At 37.8% G+C, this 12,017-nt stretch overlaps 1 protein-coding gene across 1 annotated transcript in view; it reads right to left on the bottom strand.

Moving 5' to 3' along the window:
* The window catches only part of pear1 (platelet endothelial aggregation receptor 1), a 36,356-nt gene that overhangs the window by 9,266 nt on the left and 15,073 nt on the right, over nucleotides 1-12,017 (bottom strand). Inside the window, exons 2-9 of the mRNA XM_084435491.1 lie at nucleotides 8,775-8,882; nucleotides 6,644-6,745; nucleotides 6,003-6,103; nucleotides 5,814-5,906; nucleotides 1,929-2,053; nucleotides 1,568-1,689; nucleotides 761-869; nucleotides 536-672 (exon numbers count right to left, since the gene is read on the bottom strand). Coding sequence (XP_084291617.1) covers nucleotides 536-672; nucleotides 761-869; nucleotides 1,568-1,689; nucleotides 1,929-2,053; nucleotides 5,814-5,906; nucleotides 6,003-6,103; nucleotides 6,644-6,745; nucleotides 8,775-8,881 — 896 coding nt within the window. The 5' untranslated portion in view covers nucleotide 8,882. The remainder of the gene's footprint in view (nucleotides 1-535; nucleotides 673-760; nucleotides 870-1,567; nucleotides 1,690-1,928; nucleotides 2,054-5,813; nucleotides 5,907-6,002; nucleotides 6,104-6,643; nucleotides 6,746-8,774; nucleotides 8,883-12,017) is intronic.

The following is a 12,017-nucleotide window of genomic DNA, read 5'->3' as shown; positions in this document are numbered from 1 at the left end:
GAATTCTCAGCACAGTTGGCTAAATAAGGTGTGGCAAGATTCGTGTAGTGATGTCGCCACTCAGGATTGGTTGCTTGTCTTTTGCCTGGCTAGGAGTTTCTCTGTAGCTGGCCAAGCGTGCTATTTGAGTAAAGTTAATGGAAGTTAATAATAAAATGAAAAGAAATATCTGACCATCCTGTACAACGCGGTTTCTATTTACCTCATATCATCTGTAAACTGTTGCCTTACCAAGGCAACGACTGACGCATTTGTATTACATTCCATAGAGCCGTTATCAGCCCCACAGGGAAAATTAAACCATATCCGTATCGGCTGAGCTGGATCGGCACAGATTGCAACGGTTAAGCAATGAGAACGGTTTGTCCCGACAGTGGAAAAGTGGCTTTACAGTATGGCTTGACACTTAAGGGCCTCAAGAGCCTCAAGGGATCTGTAAACTAGGTATTTCTTTATTTATATAAGCTATAAAAGCTATCACCTGTGCTGGAATAATACATTTTCTTAGTATAATCTGAGAGTACATTATACAGACCTTTCTCCAGTATAGCCTGCATCACACTGACATTGGCCTTTTTCTGGATCACAGTGACCTCCATTATGGCACAAACATTCTTTAGCACAGTTTGAACCAAAACGGCCCGGTGGACACCGCTCAGTACACACTGCACCCTGAAACAGAGAGAGAGGAGAGAGGCTGAAAATGCATGACCACCAAAGAATTAAAGAAAAGAAAACAAAACCAAGACAGATTTCTCACCATCCAGCCGGGTGGACACAAACACACCCCTCTCCCCTGGCAGATGCCTCCATTCTGACATGGGCAGCGTGCAGGACAGCGGTTCGGCCTCGTACACGGCTCCTCGCACCTGAGAGGCAGAGACACCATTCAAAAATGGTTTTAGGATTGTAAAAAAGGAATTCAATTGCACACTTTCTTGGCCACTGACCACCAGATGAGAACATTTGTGACAGATCAGGTCGTAATGCTTCCTTTCAAGGAAATACCAAGAAATAATTACGAAATTCATGTTAGTTTTTCAATTCTACTTTCCATTCAAATTGTTATGCTGATCATTCAATTTGTAGAAGTAAATATAATACATAAACTAGCACAGGTATACACGGGATTATATTTTGTACCTACTCAAGGGACTATGCGATTTCAGACACAACCATGTTTTTTTTTGCCCAAACCTTAGTAAATCACCTTGCGTGATTCATTAAAATACTCTCCTCCTATAAATTTTGCGTCTGAAAGGTAAACTCCAACAAATGCATATGCAATAAGGTCAGCTGCCAAAAATAACTGTGTCCATGCCTTTTCGCGCTGGCACAAGCCTTTAGTAAATCTGGCCCAGGCAATACAAATGTACAGTATATGCTCTGATACTGTATGTGCCCACAAACACACATATAAAGTCTGCAAAATGGTTTAATATGAAAATAATGTGAATAGAAATATGCATAGACTTATGTGACTAAATTTAGCATTTGAAATCCCTCCGTAATATACAGAGAGCAGAAAGAAAGCACATTATTATTCTAAAGTACGTCCTGTACTTACAGAGTTCCAGTAAATCCATCTCTGCACACACACTCTCCAGTGGTTTTATTGCAGAATCCTCCTGTTCCACACTGGCACTGCTGCAGACAGCCCTGACCGAACGACTTTGATGAACAGGGGTCCTGACAGGAAGACAATGTGTTTAATTAAAAATATTCGACTTTTAATATAATGTATGTTGTAACTTTAGCTTTTTGCATCATCTTCTCTCAAATCACACAGTAAAAATGGAAAATGTGCAGTTGTTACTTTTTTCATATTAATATGGTATTCAATAATATATTTGACTTGAATAAAATCAGTTTATTATTTACATGTTACCATCTCAAGATCAATAAAGAGGATGTTTGTGTGGCCATACCTGGCAGCGTTCACCAGTGTATCCGGCTGGGCACTGACAGGTTCCAGTAAGAACGTTACACTCTCCCCCGTTCTGGCACTCACAGAGTTGTCTGCAGCCTGTACCCCAATGCTGGGCATCACATGCTAAACATAAGCACAAATCTGAGATATCAGCAAACATAATTATACAGTCTGTTCAAATGCATTTACAAGGTTTTCTTGGATTAAGGTGGTTTTCTTATTGTCTTAAGGTGGTCTGACTGTGTTTGTCATTTGAAGAAATCAGGCTTCCTAAATACTTTCGATATTCTCTTGAGCATCCCTGGCATTTAGAGCATAACAAATTGATAGTGTGATATAACTGGAGAATTTGTACGGAGCTCAACAAAAGGAATGAGTTTCAAATGGGAAATTTAACAGATGGAGTTTGGCCGGACCTCAGAGAGAGCTCAGGGCAGCGCTCACACAGGGATTGGATTTCGGTCATGACACAACCTAAACTGATGACATGTACCCTTTACGGGTCAAGAAGAGGAATCCATCACAGGCACACACACGCACACACACACACACACACACACGCACGCACGCACGCACGCACGCACGCACACACACACACACACACACACACACACACACACACACACACACACACACACACACACACACACACAGGACGAAGAGCTCAGTGCCAATAAATCTTCTCTTGAACTTAAAGAGATTATTAATCAGCAAGGATTAGTTCATTTGTCTTAAACAATACTTCTTAACTTCTGTATTTCAATGAATTGAAAAGGTTTCTTTCTATTTTGATTTAAATATATACTTTTTTTATTTAAAAAATTTGATATTTATACTGCCATTCAAAAGTTGGGATCAGTAAGATTCAAAAATGAAATGTCAAAAAGCTGCATTTATTTAATCAAACATACAGTAAAAAAAATAATACTGCAAAATATTATTACAATCTAGAACTGTTTTCTATTTTAATATATTTTCAAATATAATTGATTCCTGTGATGGCAAAGCTAAATTTTCAGCTGCCAATACTTTAATCTTCAGTTAGTGTCACGTGATCCTTCAGAAATCATTCTAAAATCAAGAAACATTTATTATCACATTTATTATTATGGTCAAGAAACATTTATCATTACAGTTGAAAACAGTTGGGCTGCTTTTTTTGTTAAAACCATGATACATTTTTTTCAGGATTCTTTGATGAATAGAAAGTTCAAGAACATTAATATTAGAAATAGAAATCATGTAGTCTTTAACTTTTGATCGATTTAATGCGTCCTTGCTGAATATATATATATAAAAATCTTTTTTACTATACTTTTTATATATTCTGCAGTCTGTTTGAGAAAGGTTTATTCTGTCTTTCCATCTCAAGGCAGAGATTTAGATTACTCTGACTGACACTCTAACAACAGGGGACGTGAATGATTCCAAAACCCTACGTTCACATTTCAGGCTTTAGGAACTGGAGCTCACCAGCTGTCTCAATTAAAACACTGAGCTGACGTCCAACCAGTTCTCAAAGCAAATGCATACCACTTTAAAAAGACAAGAGGAAGCCTCAGAACTTGATTGATTTTCAGCTCAAAGCAGTTTCCTTGACCATGACACTTGATTGAGCTACATTACAATTTTTTTTTTTCTTTTTTTAAGCTCCCATGCCCTAAAGTCCCTTAGGATAAATCGGCATCATCTGAAATGACAAACTTGTGATGGAATATTATAAACAATTAATATGAAGGAGATCATTTTCACTCTCTTTGTCCATGTTTAAACTAGCATTTGTTTGTTGATGTTGCTTTTATTACTTGATCTATGTATTGCTTATTTTGTGTACAGCGCTTTGAGAAGCTGCTTTTGAAGGCGCTTTATAAAATAGATTTTATTATTATTATTATTATCACATGTTTATAATGTGCGAAGATGAAGACTCAAATAAGAATAGTTTTATCCAGTAGATATGGAATTACTTTTTGAGATGTGGGAAAATTCCTCTCAAGTCCATGAGGGAAAAGTTGTTGTTGGGTTAAAGGTCTTCTCTTGAAGGGCACTTTCCCAGAAGCCCCTACTTAAATAGTTAGCGTGAATTTCTTTCTAATGCGAAAATGCTGAACATTATGAATATTCCACTCTTGTAGCATGCATTTTGCCTTTTAGTGTATCTACTAAAGGCTGTTATGTATATTATTAATTATCTCTTTTGCATGATTTTAAACAGCCAAGAAGTCGTATAGCAGTTTGATAGAGTTTAGTTGGTCTCTCAGGACAGAGGGAAAGAAATGTGTATTTAAAACCTCAAACCTCTCTAATTTCCCACAAAGCTCCCAACACACAGGCATTCAGGAAGTGTCAAGCCTCCTCTTGCCAATGCGAGCTAATAATGGGGTTTCACAGTCCAACCAAACAAAGAGCAGGACAAAATTAGAGAGAAAGGTCTTCTGCCTAGAACCAGAGTCTTAAGTTTCCATTTCATTTATGTAAACTCCACTCAGGAGCCTATACGGCATTGTACTCCACTGAAACCACAGTTTTTCAAATCAAATCAGGATTACAGACTAAGATACTACAACACCCAATGGCATCACTGACGTATACAAGGACGGTCATGTACTTCACAGTCAGTGCGACACTACAAAATTACTTACAAAATTACTTTGGAGAAACTGTAGATGCACTACAAAATGTAGCTGTGCATTTTCATTTTGATGATGCACAAACATACTAAAAGAAAATAAAGGAGTAGAGTTAAGGAGAGAACAGATGCAGAGAGAGGAGAGGGGAAAAAAACAAGAGGAAAAAGAAAAAGGAGGAAATGGGGCCCAATAAAAATATGCACAGCAACACTAACATATGACAACACGTTTAAAAACGAAGCCAGAACACTCACTAGTGAAAAGTCTCTCCTTATTAAACCCTGTGCATGACCATGTGTGATACAGAAAGAAGGAAATAGAGTGTCCCATTGAGTCGGTCTCTCGATATTGCGTTATTACGCTATGGGGGTTATCCCCTTTCTTCCACAAATACTGAATCCTGACTGCATCGCGCCGGTTAAATAAACCGGCCAATGACGCATGAGCGCACAAGCTAGGGGCGGAGCCTTTCGCTATATAGCTCAAAGCTCACAGTCATTGAGTCAGAATCTTCTCCTTCCCGAATATATTTTTCCCTAGGTGCTCTAGTGGATGTGCATGGTCAACAGGCTCGACTCGTTTGAGTTTGGCTCACATACTTCTCTTGTTATGATTGGTTATAACGCAGCAGGATTGTATGCGATCCCCATAGCGTGGTAACGCAATGTCGAGAGACTGACTCGAAAGGGAACATATCCGGTTACTCTTGTAACCTTGGTTCCCTGAGAGGAGGGAACGAGACATTGCGCACACAGCTGTGTGATAACTCTAAGAGTCTCCGTAGCACAACTGTTCGTTCAGTCGGAGATTCTGACTCAATGACGGTGAGCTCCGAGCTATATAGTGGAAGGCTCCGCCCCTAACTTGTGCGCTTGCACGTCATTGGCTGGTTTAATTTACCGGTACGCTGCAATCAGGCTTCAGTATTTGTGAAAAGAAAAGGGGATAACCCCCCTCCCTCCTCTCAGGGAACCAAGGTTACGTGAGTAACCAGAGAAGTTTTCAGTATTGGATGAATTATACGTCTATTTATAATCCAGATTGCTCTTCCTCTGTTCACCATCTTGGATAAAAACATTTTTTAACATAGCTTGTTGCAAAGCATTAAGGGAGTGTTGCCTTAGAATTGAGCATAAACAAAGTTGCCTATTTTTTTAAACCACTTTCACACTGAGAATGCCTTTAAATGCTGCAAGTTTTTGGTTGTTTTTGTGTGTCAGAAATGAGATGAGAAAGTGTGACGCATAACTCACAGCTGGAACAGTCGTCTCCACGCCAGCCGCTCTCACACTGGCAACGATCAGGTGCTACACAGCGGCCATGGACACACTCCTTAGTGCAACGTGCTACACACACATAGAGCAGGAGGGGAAAAATAAACAGAGAGATGAAAAATACAAAAACAAACCGTTCAAAAGGTAAAACGTCAATTTAATACTCACGAACACATTTATTACTGCTCTCATAGAAGCCACGACAGCACTGATACCTCCTACGATAGTCCATTTTCACCACCTGCCTATAAAGTGTTTTATAGGTGATCCTGGAGAGTGAATAAGAGAAACAGTTTAATAACCACTGGAAAATTTACAGGCTAAATGCAAGACCACACAATATCCATTATTTCATTATCACAGATCAGCTGTAGTTGGAATATAAAGTCGCTCAGTAAGACTTCTTATTCAGTAGTTGTCTTGGATCAAATTTTGGCACCTTTTATACCTAAACGTACAATATTTAGAAATGTATTAAACATTCAGTGCCCTTCCCATTCGCCTTAGTTCAGATTAAACTTAAAAAGGCCTTTGGGAACCGCCGTAAGACCGGCAGGGAAAGTGAGTTCCATGCCAGCATTATAATAAAGGGAGCATGCGTGCACGCCAGCATCACAATTACTTGGATTCGAATAAATTTTAAGCCTCCACTGCCAAACCAAACAATCCCTCCAATGACCTAAGCTGAAGACCGAAAACCTCTGCAGCTCAGTAGGATGAAAGAATTCATGCTGCGTTTAGTCTAAGTCAGTCCAGTGTAACTGTGAGTAAATGCTTGAGTGCAATGTGTGTTTGTCAATGTATGTCACCTGTGCCGGGTGCATTTGTTAGCGGTCCAGGGTTCAGAGCAGGTCTCTTCATTCACTTGGTCGAAAGGCTGAGCATATGATTCCTTCACTGAAGTGGTGAAGCTACAAAGGAACAAAGATTTTGTTATGCTTACCAGTCACTTGTCATTTTGCATCATTCAACTCAATGTACAACACACAACCTGCAGGAACTGTCACTGTAGTAGAGTGTCTTGCTCAAGGGGATTATAGAGCTGTTCAGTTTGTAGTGATAAAACCAAGAAGAGAATTAGCTTATTTTCGAGCAATGGGATCCCTCAGGAATTTATAATGCACAGTTTTGGATTTATGAGTAAAAAAAGGTCTGTGGTTAAGATAAGGCTCTCACATTTTGTCCCTACACCATAAATGGATCTTTCGGTAACACTTTAGTTTAGGGTCCAATTCTCACTATTAACTAGTTGCTTATTAGCTTATTATTACTAGGATATTGGCTGTTTATTAGTACTTATAAAGCACATATTAATGCCTTATTCTGCTAACCATATTCTACATCCCTCAATCCTAAACAATACAAAAACTTAACAATTACCTTACTAACTATTAATAAGCAGTAATTCTGAGCTTATTGAGGCCATGTAGTTAGATAGTCATAGTTAATAGTTAGTTAATAGTGAGAACTGGACCATAATCTAAAGTGTGACCGCCCGGTCTTTCTTAAAAATGCTGACTTTCTGACTTAAATGTGTAAGTTTTAAGTTTGGTTCAGTTTTTTCCCATTAATAATTATTTAGAAAATTGAATTCCCATTCATCCATTCTCCAAACAGCTTGTCCTACTGTATGTAGGGGCGCAGGCATTTTAAAATGATTGACATTTTTATTTTATTTTATTTAGAATTTTTTTAAAGTTGCTAAGTCCTTAAAGTCCCTATATTTTGACGGAATACGGAATAAAAAAATGAGAAAGATAATTGCAACTTTTTTTCTCACAATTGCGAATTTAAATTGCGAATCGCAAGTCAGAATTGTGAGATAAAAAGTCACAATTAGTCGCAAAATTTTTTTTTTTTTCAGTGTTGGAAACAAGCTTCCAAATGACATACTTAAAGCAAAAACAAAGAATGAACTGGTGTGAGGTCATTTCAAACAAAATCGGGCCAAACAAAGTTTAGTTGAAGTTAATTTTAGGAGTTTGAAACAGCTTGCCAAATAAAATTTCCGGAAAAGTTTACTCTGGCTGGTAAACACCTTCGAACTTCCATTGTTCCATGGCGATTACGCAACAGGTAGGTGTGCCTTCTTTGAAATGGAAATCATCTTCTGTTCACGTCGAAGTCAGACGTCCGTGAACACAGTGGAGAGCCGCTTTATTGTACAAAATGAAGTTGTAATTCTAATTGAAAGAGACACTGACCTTTACGGCCTTTATGGACTACATGTAAGTTTATGTGCTTGACGCATTGGAAATCGAAAAACCACTAGGCATCAGTATAAAGCCACAGTCAAAATTCCCGCACCGCAATGAACAGGATATTATGTAATGCTCTTATGTTTTTTATAAATAATAAATAATAATGCATTCGAAATATGAAGATATACCACATACTCGACTTTCCCGCGACTTCCTCCCATGTCTCCGCCATTTGCATGCGTATAAATGGAAGGAAGTGAAGGAGCCTAAGCCTAGTGCGATCGCTAAGATTCTACTTTCTTACTTTTTACTTCCTTGAACTTGTGATGTCCAAATAATATTATTGTAGTAGAAATTATTACCAATAAAAGGTGAGTGGTGACATCTATTTAAATAAACTAAAAGGTCACAGAAATACAATAGAACAAGACATAGACAAACTAATATTCTTACACTTACTGTATTGAAGACATTCTCATAACTCTTAAAGTATTTTGTCTGATGCAGTTTTGCTACATGAGTAACTTCATCCCATTTTAACAATATTTAGATGACTTAGTTTGTGTTTAACTAAGGAAACAAGGCATACATTGACTGGGAACTGGATTTTTGCAGTGTTGTTGTTGTTTGACTTGCAAAAAATGATTTACAACAGCTGGTTTTTTTGCCAGCATGCAGTGGAGCAGATCGGCTGTACTGGCACTGACTTTCTGAGCTCTATATTGGACATGATGCTTACCTTTCCCATAAGCTGCAGACATTTGGATCCCGGGGGTCCAAAGACAATGACAGTTGACACACACAGCCCAAGACAAACAGGACCACACAGATCTCAGCCATCTTCATCCTGCCGTAAGGAGAAAAACAGTCAACTGCCTTATAAAACATTACAACTCTGCCCCTCAGAACTGTTGATGTTACACTGCAAGGCCAGTGCAAAACTCTCCTTCCATTTCAAGACATATTGAAGCCATCTGGTTTTATTTATGAGGATGCTTTAGGCACGCTGTAGGAAAGGGACAGACAAGTCTCCCATGGTGAAGATTTCAGAGACTAACACCAGCTTTATGAGCATATGCTCTCACACACACACACACACACACAGAACACACATACAGTCTTCGTTATACTATTCTAAGTATACGGTAACGGTATACATTAATATAAATAGTTCTAAATGAAAGATTTTTGGATATCATGAGATTTATATTATTATTTTTAACAGAAAGTAAATATTTCCCAGATAATGTTTTTATCACAAATGAAATGTAAATTAAAATATATGGCTGCCTTTATATTTTAGGAGAGGGGTTTCGTCCAAGGGGACCATCATATTTGGGGGTCCATGGCATCCATTTTTTTTTTACAACCCCAGGTCTAGTAGACCTTATGAGTGGAGGGAACTCTTTAAAATGATATTGAATCATAAATCAGCACTGTCAATTTTGGTTTGAGAACAAATAAAAAGTTAAATAAAACGAAAAAGTCAAATGAATTGGCAGTTCATCCTTACACAACTCCTACATAAAACTAGACACAAACAGAAAGAAAGAGACCAGAACATTCTGGGTAGATGACAAGTTTTCATTAAAGAGCTATAGGATTTTATAGGTTCCCTTACTGGGGTGGAGTATATTATCCCTATTCTTTCTGTTTTTTTTTATTCTTTTTTCCTTTAAGGGCTTCATTAGAAAAAGAGTTTGAGGCCACATTAGGATTCCTGTGAGCTGAGAAACTAGGAGCGTGTTTAATGAGCAGTGCACTGCGACAGAGCGTCTGTGACAAACAAGTGGTTTAAATCTACTCTGAACCTGAGGCTGCGTTAATTACATTTACTTCTAAGTAAACAACAGTTTTATGCAGGACCAGATGAATGTTTTGGAAAATGCATACTTGTCTCCAGCAGGGTATCTGGCTTGTTGTAAGGATGCTGACTGTTCAAATGCAACATCAATACAAAATCCACCACATAAGCTCATGACACAAGCAACGTTAATATAAAAATATTCTTCTTAGCTCAGAAAGCAGGTGTTACATCTCCATAGGAGGTGGATGAAAAAAAAAAAGTGAACTCAAAAACAACGTGAATTGGAAACAAAGATGACAAAGTTCTCAAGGTGAACGCAAACCATGCTGATGACCTGGGTCTGTGGTGGAGTAGTGAGTTTGATGTGTCAATTAAACTCGAGGTTCTGTGGGGTGCGGACTGGATCGACTCCATTCCTAGAGCTTCCGAACAAATGGTTTTTTTGGGGTGCGGACTGAAGGAGTCAGTCCTAGAGCTCCTCCTGTCCCAGTGTAAGAATAAAACTATATGCAAAATAAGATGCACCGGTGTTTTGCTAGATGAGAAGTGTATTCTATGTATCATCTTTTTACTACTTTAATTCATTTTACTCTAATTCATTTTATAACTGTATCATTTATGTCTTTAAAAAAAAGAGGGGAAAAAAAAACACCTTTTTTCTTTAAAAAAGCACCTTTTATAACTGCTTTTATTTTGTGCTTATTTTCTATGCAAAGCACTTTGAATTGCCATAGTGTGATTTTTTTAATTCCTTTCTATGTAAAGCATTTTGAATAACTGTTTTAATTTTCCTTGCTTTTATTTTGTGATTATTTTTATTCCTTTCTATATGTAAAGCACTTTGAATTGCTGTAGTGTATAAAATGTGCTATATAAATATACTTGCCTTGCCTTGGTCTTACTCCCAGAATAAGTTTCCTTTGATTCAACATTACAATTAAACTTCATTACAGTAAACAATAAACCAAACATTTGTATGTTAATGTTTAGAATACTACCTCACGGTTCCTGACATAAACAAAAAATGACTCTCGATTCAGTAATGAAGTCAGTTGTGAACTCATTATTGTTTTTTAACGAATCACTGACTGATTCAAGCCACTAACTTACGTGTGTTTTGTCAATCTTTTTTTGAGTGATTCATTCAAAATAACTGGTTCATAAGAGTCATTTGTGCACAAATTGGACTCTGCGAATTGTGTTGTGTTCGTTCGTTGCTGTTTGCAGGAAAACAAGTTTTACCGATTGTCACCAATGCCAAGTAGATTTTAAATTACTGTCGTGAATGTTTATTTTTTTGTAGCATTGGCCATTTGAGTGGCAGCATGGAGCCCTGATGACCCATAAGACTAAAACCCATAAGTTTGATCGTTCTTGCTAAACTGTTGCAGGGCTGCAGAGCTTTAAAAGGTGCAGTATTAAACCATGAGCTGATTTTAATGAGCCGAACAGATGCTGTGCCCATACTCGACTGCTTTCATGTGGACAAATTATGGGGAAGACGCATACACGACACAAACAGGAAAGGAGAGAGAGTGAGGGATTTCTTTCATCAACATTTTGTTTGCATCTGACACCGAGGATTGGTGCCACATTAAAAATGAGTACCATACGGCAGGATATTTTTAGGGGACACGCTCACTATAGTGGAGCTCACAAATGTCAAAGGCTCCACATCTGAGTAGTAGCATTAATGTGAGGGTGCTCTGAAGGCCCAAATCAAAGATGTTCAGTCATTTAAAAACGCTGTTCCTCGGCGAAGATAAGAGCATAATGGAAAATGAAAGAAAACACATGTAGTCATCTGCCTCTGGCTGGGTAAAACACGCTGTCCTCGTGTTTGGGAACTTAAGTGAATATGAAAGCAAATCATTCACACAGATATAAGCTTTTCATGCAGCTGGATATTGTAATTGCATGGTTTGATTCTGTACAACAATAATTCAATTCAATTCAAAACCTATTCAATTGGGAAAGCTTTACGTGTGTTCACGACAATTGGGAAAACTTTGTGTGACTAAAAACTAGTGAAAAATGACTTGAAAAATGGTTATTTTTTAATGAGTTAGTCAAAAAGATTCACAAAACAGCCTTGAATCGATAAGATTAATAGATAATTAATGGTTTGGCTGTTGGCATAATAATTAATAATTAATGGTTTGAATTATTCACTCA

Source organism: Rutilus rutilus (genome assembly GCF_951802725.1).
Source record: "Rutilus rutilus genome assembly, chromosome: 17".
NCBI lineage: Eukaryota > Metazoa > Chordata > Actinopteri > Cypriniformes > Leuciscidae > Rutilus > Rutilus rutilus.
Note: the sequence above shows the minus strand (reverse complement) of the source record. Positions and strands in the feature narration are given on the sequence as shown.